Genomic DNA, 18,600 nt, shown 5'->3' with positions numbered 1-18,600 from the left:
CTTTTTATGAATACGCAGGAAACATATATCCCGTAATTCTTTGAATATTTGACTTACATTTGACGAATATCTCCAATTATTGATTATGTATGCCAAATTCTATCATGATAGGTAAATTTGAAAGGAAGTTATATCAAGAAATGTAATCAAACTTCGTACACTATGAAACAAAAATTAATTAAATAAATCCAGCATTCGACTCGCTATATTTAAATCCGTGTATACTTTTATTAAAATAAAATATGTAATATGATTATCAATAGCGGTTCATTCGTAAATAATCTATAGCTGAACATTATATTTGACAACAAAACCAATTAATGACTTATGGCATGGATTAAAAAATAAGCATTGAGTTATTCGCCTTTATACATACTATAGTTTCACACCAAAAGGTGTAGAATTGTGGGATTTGTAAATAATTGTTTAAATATGCGAAGTGAATATGAAAATAAACACATACTATATACACGAACGAATATAAATTACTCCTCTACTCTAATCGCTTATTATATATGTACGTCGAAAATTGTTTAACCATACTAGCTTGGTACACCAAATTTGTAATACATCTCATACAGCCTTCACATTTTATTATTATTGAAAAATAGCCTTAATGAAAATAATTCATTTTGTTTATAACGATATGGTAACCAGACTTGGAATAAATGTGTTACAATTATAGCTCAATATATCTTGAAATTGTCTAAAAATGTTAAAGTATATAATTTAGCTGGGAACCATTGGTACAATCAAGTTTATTTTAGTCGAAGCACTGTAAGCGGAAGGTGTGTACAGGAAGTACGAGACGGGTTCGCGCGGCTACTTGTTTATTATTCCATAAGTACACCTAAACCATATATTTAGTTATCTGACATCTATTTAAATGTGTATGTTGCTGAGGTTTGCGTAAGTTGTGTTTTAAGTGTTAAGTATAAGTTGTGTATTAAGTATATTACATATTGTTTGTAAGACATAGAAAACTCGTTTGTATTTTTCAATTATTACTTATCTTACAAGGCTAGATCAGACCTGTACACCCAACCACTACATTTTAAAATGAATCTTTGTATGAAAAACAATGGGCAAACAAAGATATTCGTTGTCTCCATGATATGAAACTATGAGTGTCGAACAATGACGAAATTGAATTATTTTGCTGTGGCAGGTATGATAATACTCTGAAGGTGGAGAATATTCATCAAGAGCATTGGCCGTAGATAATAATTTGTTTAGAAGTTCAGTCTAGTCGACTTTTTATTGTGCGCTCCGTGAAAAATTGTAATAAATTCCTCTTTTTCAATTATTTCGCGTATAGTGCGTTAAAAAAAAAAACCACCCGGAAACCTAGTTTCACCTTGGCTTTTTGGCAATCGTTTAGTATCCTTATTTTCTTGGATTCCAATCAACAATTAATCTGCTGTATGGGGCTGCTCTGCTGACGTATACACGTCATCGGAGCAGAGACAGCCCAGAATTTTTCTTCTTTGCTTGTTTTGCAAGTCATCTTATCTCACGTAAATGAATGCTGATGAAGACTCGGCCGCTCTCGGAGCAGCTGAGGAAGTAGTCAATAAGCTGCCGAAGTACGTGGAGATGAGAAAAATTTCTGGTAAATCACCTTCGGAGCTGAGAGCAAAAATAACCAAGGACTTGCATATGTCAATGGGAAAACCATACTTAAAGCCGTCAATCTCAACCAGTAACTGGATTGCCTCAACCACTTGTACATCGACTACAAGTACCCTAACATTTTCTGTGGTGAACTCTCAATCAATGTATACTACAGTAGCGACATCAAATGGCAGTTTGTGCTCCACACCCGCCGTTGTGAGTACACCGGCTTCAATCACAAACTTAGTTGCAAATCCAACTCTGGACAAATTTTGCTCGTTTCAAATGCCAGTACCCGGTATTAATAGGAAGCGGAAAGGAGCCGTCGAGTCACTAAAATCGGCTCAAAAAAATAAGCCAACTCCTGTCAATACAACCCAGGGACAACGAACTGCGTCCTCCTCTCCGCCAGCGCTTCAAAATAATAGATTTGCAGCCCTTTCGGAAGAAGCTGATTCCATTATGGAAATGGAAGAGCCAGATTCCGAAGATCCATCGAGCCAGCAAAATGAAGCCAGCCGTTTCCAGCAGGGAAGTAGTATTCCTAAGCCTCCTGCTATATGTGTGCCACAAGTCAACAAATTGGATAAACTGGAGGTGGCGCTCAATTCTGCTGTCTCCCCTAACGATTACGACATACGCACATCGAAATCTGGGATCTCGCGTATTTATACGAAGAATTCGAATGCGTTTCGTGCAATAATCAAATTATTGTCCAATCAAAATTGTCAATTCTGGCACCACCAGTTGAAGGAGAACAAACCCTGCAGATTGGTGCTCAGAGATATTCATCCCAATGTACCCAGGCAATTAATAGAGCGCACCTTTACCGACAAGGGCTTTACAGTTTTGAATATATATTGCCCCAGAAAACCGGACTGGCGTAACATTCAAATTAATGAGGAGGATGGTGAAGACATAAATAATGTCAAAACAAGACAAAATATGTTTTACGTTAACCTCCAGAACGCACCCAACGTTGCTGAGGCACTAAAAATAACTCAAATTGGTAGACACAGGGTTACAATATCAAAGGCCAAACAGAGTAAAGAGCTGGTACAATGCTTCAGATGCCAAGATTTCGGGCACACGAGGAACTATTGCCTTAAAAAGCCGGTTTGCGGTAAATGCTCGGGGGACCATGATACTGGCTCAAAATCATGTAACCTGAATGATAATGGGGAATTTATATGCGCTAATTGCGGCGAAGACCACATGTCGAGCTTCAGAGGCTGCAAGGTAAGAATTGATCTAGCCAAAAAACTTAAGCCAGCTGTGAGGTTGCCGAAAGATGGACTAGTTATCGGTAGCAATAGGAGTTACCCAAATAACCAAGGCACTAAAGTACAGTTTATCTCAAACTCTACTGTTAAGAGTGGCTTCTCTTATGCTGATGCAGCTAGGCCAATTGGAGAAAAACGTACCAGCGCGCCAACAAACCAAAACTCGCCCCGATCACACAGTTCCGCCGAAGATTGGCATCTAAACAACAAATTTAGTATGCTGGAAAAGGCGATTTTAGATCTAAACGCAAGAATGGATCAAATGTATAAGCTCATACAGGAAAATATGGATTCCAATAGAGCCTTCCGTGACTTGGTACAAAAACTAATATCCAAATGTTAAATCCGCTGTTAAAAATCGGATTATGGAACGCACGGGGCCTGGTCAAAAACAATGATGAACTCAGGCTTTTCCTAAGTTCAAACTCGATCGATATCATGTTAATAACCGAAACGCATATGCGTCCTGGCTTGAACGCATATTTGCCAGGATACGACCAGTACTACGCTAATCATCCTAGTGGCACCGCTAAAAGTGGTTCTGCAGTCATCATTAGATCAAGTATCGCTCATTCACAGAATGAGCCAATTCTAAAAACAAGCATCCAAGCGGCCAGCGTAACTATACCGACGAATGGTGGAAGCATCAAAGTCTCCTCCCTATATCTTCCTCCCAATGAAGCTTGGTGCAGGGCCGACTTTGATCTATTGCTTGCAACCTTAGGAGATAAGTGTATTGTAGGCGGTGATTTTAATGCAAAACACCAATGGTGGGGTAATTCCAGATCTTGCAGGCGAGGAAGGTGTTTGCAAGAGGCCATAGCTAGTACTACTTGCCAAGTTCTTGCTACTGGAGAGCCAACTTTCTACTCTTACAACACACGGCTTAACCCCTCTGCACTAGACTTCTTTATTGTCAACAGGATTGCCCTAAACAGACTCACCGTTGAAACAAAATATGAGCTCGCATCGGATCACCTTCCAGTAGTAGCGACGCTACATCATGCACCGCAATATAATCCCAAGAGGGAATATATTCTACCACCTGGCTCCCGTATTGATGTTTTTAAAGCCGATCTCGAAAGAAGAATTAACCTGAACGTCGAAATTAACAGCCCAGAGGATATCGAAGACGCGATATCAATCCTCATGAAGAACATTTCACTGGCTGCGTCTTCTGCTGCACCGAAAACTTTACGCTTGCCAACCCAACATAGTCAAGCTAGTCTACCACCAACGGCTGCTGCGCTCTTAAGCCTGAAAAGAAGAGTCAGGAAAGAATATGCAAGAACTGGAGATACTCGCATTCATCAAATCTACAAAAGACTGTCCAATCGACTGCAAAAAGAGCTTGCTAAAATCAGACAAGGCAGAATTGATGACATATTGGAAAGTGCTGGTCCAGATGCATCATTTAATTACTCGCTCTGGAAGCTTACGAGGCGATTTAAGAGGCTGGTCATCCCTAAGACTCCAATTAAGGATCCTACAGGTGGATGGAGCTACTCCAGTCAGCAGAAAGCTGAAATCTTTGCAAACAGCCTAGAGGAAAGATTTAAGCCTTTTGACTTTACAACAGCAGATAGGCGAAGGGTAGTCGAGCTTAGGCTGGAGATGCCATTCCAAATGGCCTTGCCTGCAAGCCCAGTTACACTTCAAGAAGTGGTACAGCAGATAAAAAATCTAAAGGTAAAAAAAGCGCCTGGAGAAGACCTTTTAGACAACAGGACGCTGAAACTGCTCCCCACAAGGGCTCTGCTGTATATTGTCTTGCTCATGAATAACATACTCAGGCTGAGGCACTTTCCAAACTGCTGGAAAATGGCGCTAATTACGATGATTCCAAAGCCAGAGAAACAGCATACTGAAGTAGATGGATATAGGCCGATTAGTCTGCTACCTGCCCTCGGGAAGATGATGGAACGCGTGATTCTGGACCGGATTCTCCAGCTCGAAGCCGTGACGCGCAGAATTCCAAAATGGCAATTTGGTTTTCGAAGAAGTCACGGAACACCGGAACAGCTCCACCGTGTGGTCAACTTCGCCCTGGAAGCCATGGAGCAAAAGATGTACTCAGTGGCTGTGTTTATGGATATTAAACAAGCTTTTGATAGAGTGTGGCATGATGGTCTCCTCTGCAAATTGAAAGGCATGCTAACTCCTCAATTGTTTCAACTCATCGAAAGCTTTCTAAGGGACAGAAGCTTCAGAGTTGCTGTTGATGGAGTGAAATCCACGAGGCGCTCAATTTGTGCAGGAGTGCCCCAAGGCAGTGTTCTCGGTCCTACCCTGTATACATTATTTACTGCTGATATGCCTGCACCGCAAGAGATCATTGGAGTATACGAGGATGACGCACTAATAGCTACTTACGCAGACGACACTGCGGTGCTTACCAGAAGCAGAGATATCGATGTAGCTTCGGAAGCCTTACAGCAGTATGTAAGTAGTTTCGAGAAGTGGGCTCTGAATTGGAACATTGGTATCAACGCCAGCAAGTGTGCGAATGTCACATTTACAACAAGGCCGTCGTCATGCGGAGATATCACAATGTTGGGGTGCACGCTCAGTCATACAAATTCGCACAAATATCTTGGTGTAATTCTGGACAGAAGACTCAACTTCAGCAAGCATACAACAATGGTCAAGCGATCGGTCATGGCGAAAGCCGGAAAGATGGCATGGCTGCTTGCACCATGCAACAAGCTGTCCCTGCACAGTAAGGTGACAGTATATAAGTCCATATTAAGTCCAATATGGAAGTATGCGCTACCAATTTATGGCATTGCCGCTGCTTCAAACCTAAACAAAATAAGAGTTGCGCAAGCTAAAATACTCAGAAAAATATGCAACGCTCCCTGGTATATGCGCACTAGGGACATCGAAAGAGACTTATGTGTCCCCAAGGTTGGCGATGTCATTCAAATGCACGCAAGCAATTACGAGAAGCGACTCGGCAGTCACCCCAACGCACTAGCGAGGCGGCTCCTGTCCAAACCTAAGAAGAGAAGACTGAAGAAGTGCCATCCAAAGGATCTCCCCACAAGAGCCCTTGTATAAAATACATAGTATATATCATAAAATATAATCATTTTTCATGTAAAACATTGTAAATATTGTATATATGTACATAGATATAAGTGCGTCCTATAGATGCTTACTATAGACAACTTTTGTATTCCCTAACTTTCAACTAGCTTAAGCTGCCATATTGGTAGTAGAAAACTAGTTTAATAAATTGTATATATGTATAAAAAAAAAAAAAAAAAAAAAAAAAAGTTTAGAAGTTAAAATGAAATATTTGACAATTACAATTTGTTACTTTGTCTCTTTCTGGCCCTAATCTTGTTAAAAGAAAGCTAAAAATAAAAGTATAGTAGAGTTCCATTTACAATTGTTTTAAAACTTCCTTCAATTTTTGGGATGTAACGTAACTTTTTCGTGCCTATCAACATTACGATGTCATCTCTAGCACGAATCAATACAAAATTGGAAGCGCCTGGAAGCGGAGTGCAATTTACTGCCTGACTGGATATGAATACATGAATGCAATGCGAGTTCGACTCATACATGCCCTGCACCCCACTCCCAGAACAACAACAAAATTTATAAAAATGTTTAAAAATTAGATAAAGCAAAATAAATAGGAAGAGATAAATGTTTATACATAATTTCAATATCATAAATTAACATTTGGATTATAGTACGGTACAGAGATTAAAGATTGCCGTTTTTGTTATGCTGATCAAGAATAAATATAGGGTCTACCAGGTCTCGATTTAGATGTTACCACAACTAAACGATTCCATGATACCCTTTTACCCGTTGGGCACAGGGTATAAAAAATTGACAGGTCCTCAAGGGTTGAATAATTCATAAGTGAAGTGAGAAAGTCAAACAGTAGTCTGCAAGTCCTACTGAATGGCAGTTGGGCCAGGTCGTTCATTGCTCATCTACTCACCTCTTGCCTTTGAACGCTAACAAGTACTTCTTATTGGCGGGAAAATTATTCGATTGAACGGCTCCGGTGGCACCCGCGCGCAATGGGAATTGCTTGTGGAATAGCGGAATACTAACATCAAAGCCGGCACGCATCTGGAGCACACTCATGCTAGCCTTGGCTAGAATAGCCTCCCCGGCATCGAAGCCCAGAGAGTTCTCAGCGTAGTCCGGCCAAGTACCCGAGTATAAGTTAAAGATTATGTGATTGCGTCCATTATTCCAGTAGGGTAAACGCGCTAGGCGAGAGGGCACATTGCGCACATAGTCCTCGGACAGCGAGTCACGATCTAATGTATCTATGCCTAGTACAAAGAGACAGGCTGCGGCGGGGTCGCTGGTGTGATAGCGCGACTCTTGTATGGCAGTGAGAATCTTTTGATAATTAGCTGAGGTAGGCGGTGCTGCGCCCAGCGAATTTAGCGGCTCTGGGGGGTACACGTAAACCAGGAACTGATCATAGCATTTCGTGAAATCAAAACAGGTTTCCATGCGGCAGGCGACCGTACGCTTGACTGTTGCATTCGTTTTATTGGATAGGGGCTGTAGCTCATGGCTTCCCAAATAGTTAGGCAACTGAGCGTAGGGTTGTACACCCCCATCCTTTGCGGATTCGTGCTGTGCCCGACGTGGTCGGTGCGGCGCCCCTTTCAGGCGGTACCCACCAAAGTAGCAATATGCGAGAAACGCACACGAGACGAAGACAAGTATGTAGCGTTTTTTGGCCTGCATTTTGATAGTTGATGACGATGCTCCTGCTGTTGTTGTTGTTGTTACTGCTACTACTTTTTGTGGTAGTGGTGGTATGGACTGTGGTGCTGTTTAGTGGTGCACTGTGGATTTTAATTTGGTTTTGTTGGTTAGGTGATAAAGGTGGCTTAGGGTTAGTCAATTGTCGTTGTTAGGCCACACAATTGCATCTTCGGCTGCGCTGCTGCTGCTTGTTGTCGTTGTTGTAGTTGCTACACTGACCGCAGCAGCGCCTCTGCCTCTGCTCTTTGTTGTTATCTTGTGCGCCCCAGCGCGCTTTCTTAGCATTTCACTTAACAAAACGTGCACTTGTTAAACACATGGCTACTTTTTGAGCACAACAACACCAACACAATTTGTGACAATTTATAAAAAATTGCATATTTTGCTTTTCTTGTTTCACTCGCGGCGACGATGAGGACGGCGGCAGCGGCGGCGCTTTGATATGTTATGGCTGGACGGCAGCGCTGCAGCCTCTAGCGCGTCGCGGGGAATGGCATTGCACAACTTACTGCACGTTAGCACTTAATTTAATATAAGTAATTTGTTTCATAAACAAAAACGCGTCGCAACCCACGGGAACGCAACATTTCAACTTGTAAAAATCAGACGGTGACTGCGGCGAGCGCTGCGTGCGAGCGCGAGAGCCAGCAAGAGCAAGTGAGCGAGCGAGCTGTCAAAACAAAAGCAGCAAGCCAGGGTTGCCAGTGCGGTGCAGGAAGGCGGCACTCGTTTTTGCTTTAAATTGATTGATAAAAACATAAATATAAAAATTAGCTATGTATATTTATTTTTTCCACACATATAATACATTTTATTATTTCACTAGTAGATAAAAGTTCTTTAGCAATTTAATATACTATGCCTTTGCGCGTTTATTATGATATGATTTAAGATGTTGCCCATTGGGAGCGCGCGTTTGCTACGAGGCGTTGTGATAGCTCCGCTGGTACTGTCGCAACACAGTGCGATTATCCTGTGGCACAAGTCATGCTGGAAAAACATTGTTCAACTCCTGGAAAGCGTTGACATGCGCAGTGCGACGCTTCATTGTGCGCTCGCATCAGGTGGCAACGCTGCATGCTCTTTTCGAAAGAGTCAGATGATTTACATGCATCCATGGAGGTAGTTAAATTCAAATGCACTTGCATTGGCATTTTTAATTGATTGCGTTGCACCCCCTAACATCCGTACTCGCACTCAGATTTATACCATTGTGTTTCCCTCGAGCGTAATGTGTGTTCCAAATGTAATTACCACTACAGCAACAACAACAAAAAAAAAACAACAACAAAAGTAAAAGCAACACAACTGCAATTGCAATGCGTGCGGCCCATTGAACTGCCGCCGCTCGTCATTATAACCATGTATAATTATTGTTTGGCCAAAATTAATTACATTTTAAGAAAAAAGCACGCGCCATGATTTAAGTGCCGATTTCATATAAATATTTAATTACGCATTTGAGATTTGCATGCTGTCCAGGTTGCTCAGCCAGGCCACATCCTTCATTTGTTTGTTTGCCCATAAAATATTGTTATTAATTATTTGACTGTACATACAAACAAATTATGTACGAGTGCTTTACAGCAAGCGGCTTCATTTCCGCAAACCCCCAATGCGAAAAGTAATTATAAACAAACGTGCGCCAAAAGGTCATCATCAGCAGAAACAAAACCCCAAATATTTAGCCTGCACATCCGTCTTCCGTCCTTTTATCGTCCGCGTTTGTTTGGCCGCGTAATTTCCTGTCACAAACGCGTTTAGGCTGGAATTTCAATTATGCGCAGGAACGCCGGTCGACGTCGCCGCTTTGGGGTCTGTGCACAATTATGATGTGTACCCTTAGATAAACAGAGCAAAGTTGTCCGCACAAAAATGCACCAAAATATGTTTTGTGCACAAATATGCGAGGCAGCTGGCAAATGGAGTTGGGCATGGCTGTTCCTTCAATTCGCATTGAAATCAAATCAGCCAAGCAAGCCAATAAAAAGCAACTGATGGCTGAGGAGAAGCCTTGAAGTATGCTATCATATATGTCAAGCCAAAACAAATTGCAAATGCTGGAAGCAGAGTGACGTTGTGTCTGTGTGTGTGGGTCTGTCTATGTGTATAGAATTTAATTTTGTCGTCATCGTCGACGGTATTTGAGCTGAGACACGCGCACCCGACAAACAAATCTGTGTTGCGAACAGAAACAAAAACTGAACAATGCCAAGAGGAACAATTAAAAACGATCCAACGTAAACATTAGGAATTTAATCCATTAACTTTCAAAATGAAAAACTGTGTTTCAGTATATATATGTAAGTATATTAAAAATGATGTTACAGTGGATCAAGCCCATCAGTGTCATGCCCTTTGTGTGTAGCCAAAAAAAAAAAAAAAAAAACTCCCACCGCTACAATATAAACGTGTTATAAATCGTATAGGCGAAGCAGAGAGAAGCAAAACGAAACCGCCGACTTGAATGAAAAATCTGATTCTGCCTGGGTTGGTATAATTTAATAAAATTAAATAAAACATCATTATTTAATGAGTAAATAGAATCCCAAAATGAGTTAAAAGTGATAGTTTACTTGTGGAAATCGGAGATGGATTTGTCGTCATTTATGTTGGCTGGGTGGACATGTGCATGTGTGCATGCAGAGAAGATGGCACTGGCATTACCCTGTTGGCAAGGCCATGCATTTCGTTTCCGTTTCCGGCACTTCTAATTAAGTGTCAGTCGGCTGGGCCACTGCTGCTCCTGTCGCTGCCAGCCGCCTCTGTTTCCTGTTACAGCTTGCTTTGCATTTTGTATATACCAAATATTAAATTACGCCCGCGTGCAGTTTTTTCTGCTAAATCACGGCTACTTGCTTGAGCCAGCTGTCCATTCATCGAGCAACCAAGTGCTCGAGTTAATCAATCATGCTCTGTACTTGTGTATACTTATTTGGATGTGAATACACATACGAGTACATGCATATATTGACTGTACTATGTACATATGTATATAAGTGTATGTGCGCCGCAGACATCGATCTCCAGCTGCTGTTGTGCTCAACTTTGATGAATTTTGTGCTGTAGCTATGCATTCTAATGAAACCATTTCCAAAGCACTGGCCCACCTATCGATTTACCCTGACATGTTGCGCCTTGGCGCCCCAAGCGCGTTTGCCGTTACTTTGAAATCTTTGTGCAATTTCGTATTGGATAAAATCCTGAGCCAGTACAGATCACTGCATATTTAAGTATTGCTGGGAATTAAAGTTTTAGCAGCAGGCTGCAACCACAAACAACAGCAAAAATTCATTAGTTTTTCGACAAGGATTGCAGTACAGTGAGCCAGATTGTGGACCAATATGGAAAGTGAGAAGTGCAAGCTGAAAATTTCAGGTCTCCCCTGCTCTGCTTGTTCGTATGGACTTTCCGAATGTTAAGCACTTACAAAATGTATGATGTCACTTATAGTTGATTTCATGTTTATGTTTCAATACAATTAACAACTTATAGTGTAATCTATTTGAAAATCATATGGAATGACTTACAAGTTATATAAGTAGTTGAGTCGACCGTCTATACTTAATTTATTAAGGAATGCTGCGGGTTATTGAATCAATTTTAGTATAATATAAAATCACTTGGAGCTTTGAAAGTAGTAAGATATTACAACTATCTTTGCATATAAAAATAATTGAGCAAATATAATTGTTTTTTTTTATACATATATACATATACATATGGGTAGTAAACTCTATTAGGAGATAGTCTGGTAATATAGCAACTAGAATTCTTTGACAAGCTTTAAGTATCAAATCAAAATCACTTCCATAATAATTTATCATATCTTAAGATATTAAAAATTTTAAAAACTTGACTCCGTTCAGACAAAAAAAGAGAAAGCCTATGATCAAAAAACAGAGAAACCACTGTATGTACCACCCTGTAAGTAACACACAGGTGGCATGGCAGACCACCCCAAAATATATTATTGGTCAGTATAGCGAATCGAGTCGATATACTCATTGTATAATAAGTCCCATTCCCAAATGGCAAATTTCTTAAGAAAGTTATAGTCATAAATGTAATCTTGCGCTGCCGGCAGGTGTTCCTGTTGCTGGTGTTGGTTCAAATCTGCTTCCACACCTAAACATAAGCACAAGCCCGTTGAAATGAATGCGCATGAATAAGTAGTTAAATAAATGTATGTACGTAAGTGTTAAATAATATTGGTTTAATTAATTGTAATTAATACCTCTGTACCCGGGGGAACAAGAGTTGACTAGCAGTTTTTTGTGTTTCGAATGTCTATGTAGACTTACTATAGTCGATAATATGTGGAGCGCCTGTTGTGTTTGGGTGAACTCTTTAAAAGTCGCTGCAGAAGCTGTAATGCAATGTCTATGCAGTCAACTGGCAAGCCGCACACACAACTACAGACGCAGGTGCCATATCTTGTCAGCTAGTGAGGTGGCTGAAGTGACATGACAGCCATCTAGGAACGTGCCAAGGATAAGCCTGGGGGCGGCTGCCTGTCGGCTGGCATTGAATCTGACACGAAGTTTGTCTGAGTTGCTGCTGGTCGTGCTATGTTTTAAATACAAATGATTACTCTGCGGCAAAGGCAGCAGCTATGTACATAGGTGCCAACTAAATCCAATCAACACTGCGTATGCGTAATATTGAGACGAACACAGAAGTTTTATTGTCGGACAGCAAAAACTTGGGGGCATATTTCCGACTTTTCAGCTTGCCATGCTAACGACTACTCTGTGAACGTACGTGTGAGTATGTGTGTGTGTGTGTGCTTGCTTGTGCATGTATTGGGGGAGCAGCTAAATTAGATTTGTAAACATCAAAGCAAAATCTTTGCTTTTTGCAAGCAGCAAGCAACAACAACAATAAGGCACGCAAACGACACTCAAGGCACGTTGCCGAAGTGGCAGCAACAGAAACAACAAAAGTCGCCAATCAAAGCAGAAAAAAAACATGTTGTATGGGCGTGTGGCTGTCTGAGTGTGAGGTCGTTCCTAGGGCAGCGATGCCAGCCCAGCGCTTCTTCTGGCGGATGTAAACCTTTGTACTAGCTATAGTATATCCATCAAGTAGACATGAAACATTTGTCTGATCATCTGGGCATGAATTCGATGCAGTTCGCGTTGGTGCTTCCAAAAGCATATTGTTCGATTTTAACCCAAAAGATGAAGTAAACTAAAAATTAATAAACAAGACTTACTGCTTCCATTTTATTAATCAAAGTTCAATATTTCGCATCTTTGCGCATAATTTCCAACTGAAATTCTATTCTTTCCGCCGGTCTGATAACTCTCATAATATTTTATTTAATATCATCCTAAGGATCTTGGAAAGTGAAACATCTATGCTGGAATATAAGTCCATAAGTCCAAATAAGGGCGAGTTCATGATTTTTTTGCCCATGCGACCCCACTCCCCGACTTAAAGATTATATTTATAACTTCATTAAATTTAGTATTTTCATAAATATTAAATTACATTTTATTCGCGTTTCATTCTATGTTCGCAGTTACTTTTAGTGTCTTTGCTACCTTGGTTCGCATTCTAAATTGACAATAATATCAAAAAGCAACCAAGCACATAATCAAAGCGCAGAAGACAGAAATATCTATCAAAACAATGTCGAAACTCCCTTGTATTTATTTGTATTAGTGGGCCAAATATTTGATAAGATTCATTGCTGCTATTGGAAGGATCATTCTCATAAAGGTCTGTGCAGGAGAATGATTTTCTTTTTCTGCAACACAATTTTAAGAACTGCTCAACAGTAAAATTGAAAACCCAATCTTAGTTAGATATCGCCACAATTAGCAATATTGCCTATTTATTATCTCTTAACTGACTAGTTAAGACAACTAAAAAGTGACATCACTGGCACATATTTGTGACAACACACCCACACACACACCCACATACCTACATACAGATGCGTGCTTCCTGCGTGTCTCACCATGCGAAGCACACCTCCAGCTCCGAAAAATTTGTTTGCCTGGGAAGAAGAACTCAACCATGATAAAAAGCTTGCTCAAGTTGCACATATCGCTTGTCGTCAGCATATATGTATGTATACATATATATATGTACTTAGTACTATATTTTCGAAAGTAGTGTAGGTAGTAGGTTGGTGCAATAAAAAAACGGAACGAGACCCAGGCAGACTGGCATGTTGTGCATACGCCATGTTGTACCGTGTGCGTATAATTCAATTTGTGTTCGAGACCCAAACCGAAGGCATAAAAAGCATAAAACAGTCGTGGCCGAAGGCTAAGGCTAAGGCTGAGTCTGAGGCGCCGGGTTTGATTTGCCTCTCCATTTTCCATTCTGCGTGCCCGCCACCTCCGCCTCCTCTGATGGAAAGTTTCAGTTTCAGCGCAAAATTGTATGCATAATATTGGCTAAGACTACACATAGAAACATACGCACATCAACGTACACAAGCGGACATGCAGACATGTGAACATGAGTCTATATGTTTTGTTTGTTGTTGATGCCATTGCCGCTGTTGTTGCTGCTGTTTAGTGAGCCAGAAAATATGTAATTTTATGTGCAATGATTCCAAGCCAATTTCCTACGTTTATTTCTTTCGTTTACGTTTTCTTTATGGTCACAATTTGTGTGCAAATGCGCATCACCAACACTTTAAGCTGCTGTCTTTAAACCCGACAGTGCTTGCTTCACAAACAGTCGTGCTCTAACTCGAATAACTCATGCCACTACACGGGGTATGTGTAGTGTTGGCGCTTCTACCACTTTACATACTTGTAGTTCTAGACGCTAAAAATACTCGGTAGCAGTAGACCCCCTTTTTTTTTTGGTAATTTTCTACGTCCACATTAAAGTTAATCAGGAATCTCCTGTAAACGCAGTTCCTCTTTTGACAAGAGGCTGGGTTGAACACAACCTTTATAAATTGTTTAAATAAAAGCCATTATAATTGAAAGATTTTACCATATATTCTTTATTGCGATTGGACGTGTTTGTGAGTGCTTTTCGAACATGCAGATTTTTTATTTGTAAAGTTTGTGTGTTACCTTATGCTTGAAATAAAATTAAAGAAACCCTTCAGCAGTATAAGCATTCTGCTCGTCATTGCCGCAACTTAACCACGTGGCGACACAGATTTCAGTCAAGCAGACCCAATTGTTAAATACCCACTCTGACAAAAAATAAAATGCATATAATAAAATAAATCCTTATGCAATAACCACCGAAGGTGGGGGTCCTTCCACCCACTAACCCGCTATTATCTTTTTTCCGCAACTCACAATTCGTACCATTTTTTACTCAAATAGCATCCGTCCGTCTCCTTATCCTGCATCAGAATAATGTCAATACAAGTATTGCCCACAATTCTAAAGGTCATGCAAAAATTTAATTTCTGTTACGTAAATAATTGAATCGAAATTCCTAATTCAATTTTATGCCAGTCATGCAGTATCAGGTTCGCTCTTTCCCATTTTAGTTCTTCTGATATCGATGCTTATAACAAAGTGGCGTGTTTTTTCGGTTCAGGATATTTCACTATCGCGCTTGTTCCACTATTTGTAGTACTTCAAAGCTTCGGCTATCAACGTGTTAACATATCATTTTATCCTTTGGGTCAGGATGTCAAAATGTTTCTTTGCCCTGATATGCTGACTGCCGAGTCAAATGATTTTGTAAATACAAGTTAATAAGGAAAAAGATACAAGTATTTCTGCTGAAAATGATCCATAAACGTAATTGAAGCTATATACTTGTATATTTGTTTTACAAATCCAAATGAAATTTGTAATATCGTGCACACTCTGTCCTGCAACGCACATGGACTCACTCACACTCTTCCACAAAGTAATGACCCCATAAGTGGCATGGCGTACTGTCTGCCCAAGCCTGTCTGTTGCTATCTGGGAAGCTTAACATCAGCTTCATCTCGTCTCCACCTCAAAATTGTCAATGTTTGTACTGGCTATACGGCTTGGCCAGCAAATTAAAAGCAGGGCCGGCGGAAGGGAGGCAGGAGCTGAAGAAGTACAACTACAACATATTGCATTTTAATGGGAATTTCATTTTCATTGTCAACACTTTTGAAATATGACTGCAGTCGTTCGCCAGGCCAGCGCCTGTGCACATAAGTTCCCAACAACTTTCGAATGCTGCTCGGTTCCAGATTACTTGGCCAGAGCAGCGCTGTTGTTCTTACTGTGTTGCTTCTGTTAACACGGCATTGAATTCTATTTGAGGTTTAAGTTGTTGCCACCAGCATTTGACACTTTTCAGGTTTAATGATGCGCCCTGGCAATGGCAGAAGATGGATTATGATGGGGGCGATTCCTGGCTGGGCAGACGGGGCAGGTGCATGGCTTGTCATTGTCTTAGCCAGCCGCAGATTTGTGGACAACGTGTGTCAACGCATTGTGCGTTGTAAATTGCTTGCGCAGCCAGAGTCATCAGCAACGTTGGCTTAGCATTGCAACACACACGCCACTCAGGCTGTTGCACCCACAAGTCACGGGCTGCCCACACCCCCCTTTTGCGTCTCCACCTCTGGTTGCCTTGCTTGTCTTGCCGCTTGGCGTGACAAGTTGTGTGCATAAATTTAAAGTCGGGCCACATTGAATGGCTACCCCTCTCTCGCTCCTCACCTCAAAACATCTTGTACACTGAACTTTTTAATTAGCAACAAGGTTGCAGACATGAAAAGAAAGAAGACGGTACGTCCATTTTGCGAAACATTCAGGGAGAAAAAATAGTCTACTGCTGTTCGAAATCTACGCGAAATTCGCAATCCCTTTAGTCTTTAAGTAACTGAATGTGCAGATGTTTTAATATACAATATACATACATGCATTAGAAATCCCATCCTGACTGACCAACTGATTCCTAATCAACGAACAGTTGGAACAAATAAACGTAAATTTGGTGTCAAGTTGCCTTTCATTCTGTAAGTGAGCACGGTCCTGGAAAATCCGAGCTTCAAATAATAGAAATAATGCAGTAGGAAGAACCGATAGACCACTAAGGCATCTCTCTTGGACGCAGCATTTCCTCCTATCCAAACTCAAGCTCCTTATTGCTAAGACGTACCTCACTATTTTATGGAGTTAACAAATTCGGAAACTGTGCTGGCGTAAGCCAGACCAAATTAAAAGTAGCCTTTAACAGCATTGCACGATATGTCTTTAACATTAAAAAAGAGACCCAATGACGACATACGCTAATAAAACTTTTAACTAGACCCTTAACTCGTGGATAAAACGTAGGACTGTTAGTTTCTTGCATAGAACCATGAATCGAAAAGAACCGAATTATCTGTATGACAAGAAAAACTAATAATTTAGTTTGCGTTTGGCATAGATTATCCTGCTCAGAAAGGCACTGTTCGTCTGTTACCCCATAACTTAAAAATAATCAACCGTGAAACACATTTTAGAATTAGTATTAAAGCACACTTTCGAGAAAACAACGTAATGAAAATACAATACATATGTATGTACAAGTAATAACAATAAAAAGGGCCAAAAAATAAAAAACTTAAAATTTAAATGTATGTACATTTATATACAAAACAATGTAACTTTTAAATATTGTGCTATAAATTAATAAATAGAACAAATGAGAATAAGATTAAATTAAATGTTTTTACATAAAATTATATGATATGTATAGTTAAGGAATATATACTGATATGGATGTAAACATTTAGTGACTAGCGAACTAACTACTAAAGTAACCTAATATTTGTAACGCTAGGATGGAGGTTACAAATAAAATTACAAGCCCTAACGAGCCCGCCCGACCTTATCATTTTATTTTTGTTAGTTTTTCAGTATTTCATAATAAGTAAAATTAAATTTGAATTTAAAAATTCATACAAAGTTGCTACAAGTACATATATTCATATTCTTGTAGTCTATATAATTATGTTAGCAATGGCTACTAGGGCCTTCAGCTAACTTTGTATGTACATTTTACAGAAAAAAGTAGGAATACATATGTATGGGGATTGGGTTTAGATTTTGTGGTAAATGTATGTGGCTTTTGAATATTTAAATAAGAGTTTGGAGTTATGTATTGATGGGTTTGCAATTAGGGTGATGGGGTTAACGTTTGGGAAAATAGATAATCTATTTGGTAGGAGTGTGGGGCATGAGGTGAGGATATGTGCAATGTTTATTAGCGCGTTATTGCAGAAAGGGCAGTGTTTAGATAGAGTTTCGTCCATGAAATGTGTGTGTGTTAATGCGGTATGTCCAATGCGAATTCTATTAAGTTGTATTTGTTCTGTTCTTGATAGGAGGTTTTGCGGATTGTTATTGTACAGGTCAAGGAGAGATAAATTGTCGGCGTTGCTTTGCTGATACCAATAGGATGTTTGGTTGAATCGAGTCGCTTGTTTTAGAGTAAAATAATTTTTTACAGCTAGGGTTATGTCGGAGGAATTGTAGTTGGGGGTGTAAATAAGAGGAAGACCTGTGGCCAGTTTTGTAAAAGTATTTTCTGTTTCGTTTCCAGTAACATTCTTGTGGCTAGGTACCCAAATAAGTTTTATTTTAGGGAATTTGTGTTGTAATATTGATCTGATTGTGGTAGGATAGTAATGGTGGTTGTCGAAGTTGGCTATGGCAGTAAGGGAAGAAAACGAGTCTGAACATATTGCATGTTTCCCGGGTTTTAATAAACAGATGGCATTTAATTTTTTACCCTTTTAACAATCACTTCATATAAATGCCTGTATAAAAAGCGGCTGTTGTTGTTGTGGCTGCTTTGCTTCAATAGATGCACATATTTACATAGGTATGTCGTTTTGAAGTGGGTACAGGGTTTTAAGAGTCAAATCCGCATGTTTCAAGCATTCTAGCATAAAATGGTATTATGAAAGGAAGAATATATTCCTGCTTGAGCATGACAAGACAAGCATGATAAGTCGTTCTGCACATCTCCTTTTGTCTGT

The 18,600-nt window shown here is 40.1% G+C and overlaps 1 protein-coding gene across 1 annotated transcript in view; it reads right to left on the bottom strand.

The window, feature by feature from the left end:
* LOC115625667 (exostosin-1) overlaps positions 1 to 8,166 on the bottom strand; it is an 88,622-nt gene extending 80,456 nt beyond the window's left edge. The window contains exon 1 of the mRNA XM_030520806.1: positions 6,859 to 8,166. Coding sequence (XP_030376666.1) covers positions 6,859 to 7,628 — 770 coding nt within the window. The 5' untranslated portion in view covers positions 7,629 to 8,166. The remainder of the gene's footprint in view (positions 1 to 6,858) is intronic.
* Between the last annotated feature and the right edge of the window lie 10,434 nt (positions 8,167 to 18,600).

This window comes from Scaptodrosophila lebanonensis, unplaced genomic scaffold (genome assembly GCF_003285725.1).
Source record: "Scaptodrosophila lebanonensis strain 11010-0011.00,11010-0021.00 unplaced genomic scaffold, SlebRS2 tig00000001-arrow-pilon, whole genome shotgun sequence".
NCBI classification, from domain to species: domain Eukaryota; kingdom Metazoa; phylum Arthropoda; class Insecta; order Diptera; family Drosophilidae; genus Scaptodrosophila; species Scaptodrosophila lebanonensis.
The sequence above is the reverse complement of the archived record's forward strand: the minus strand, read 5'-3'. Positions and strand labels throughout refer to the sequence as shown.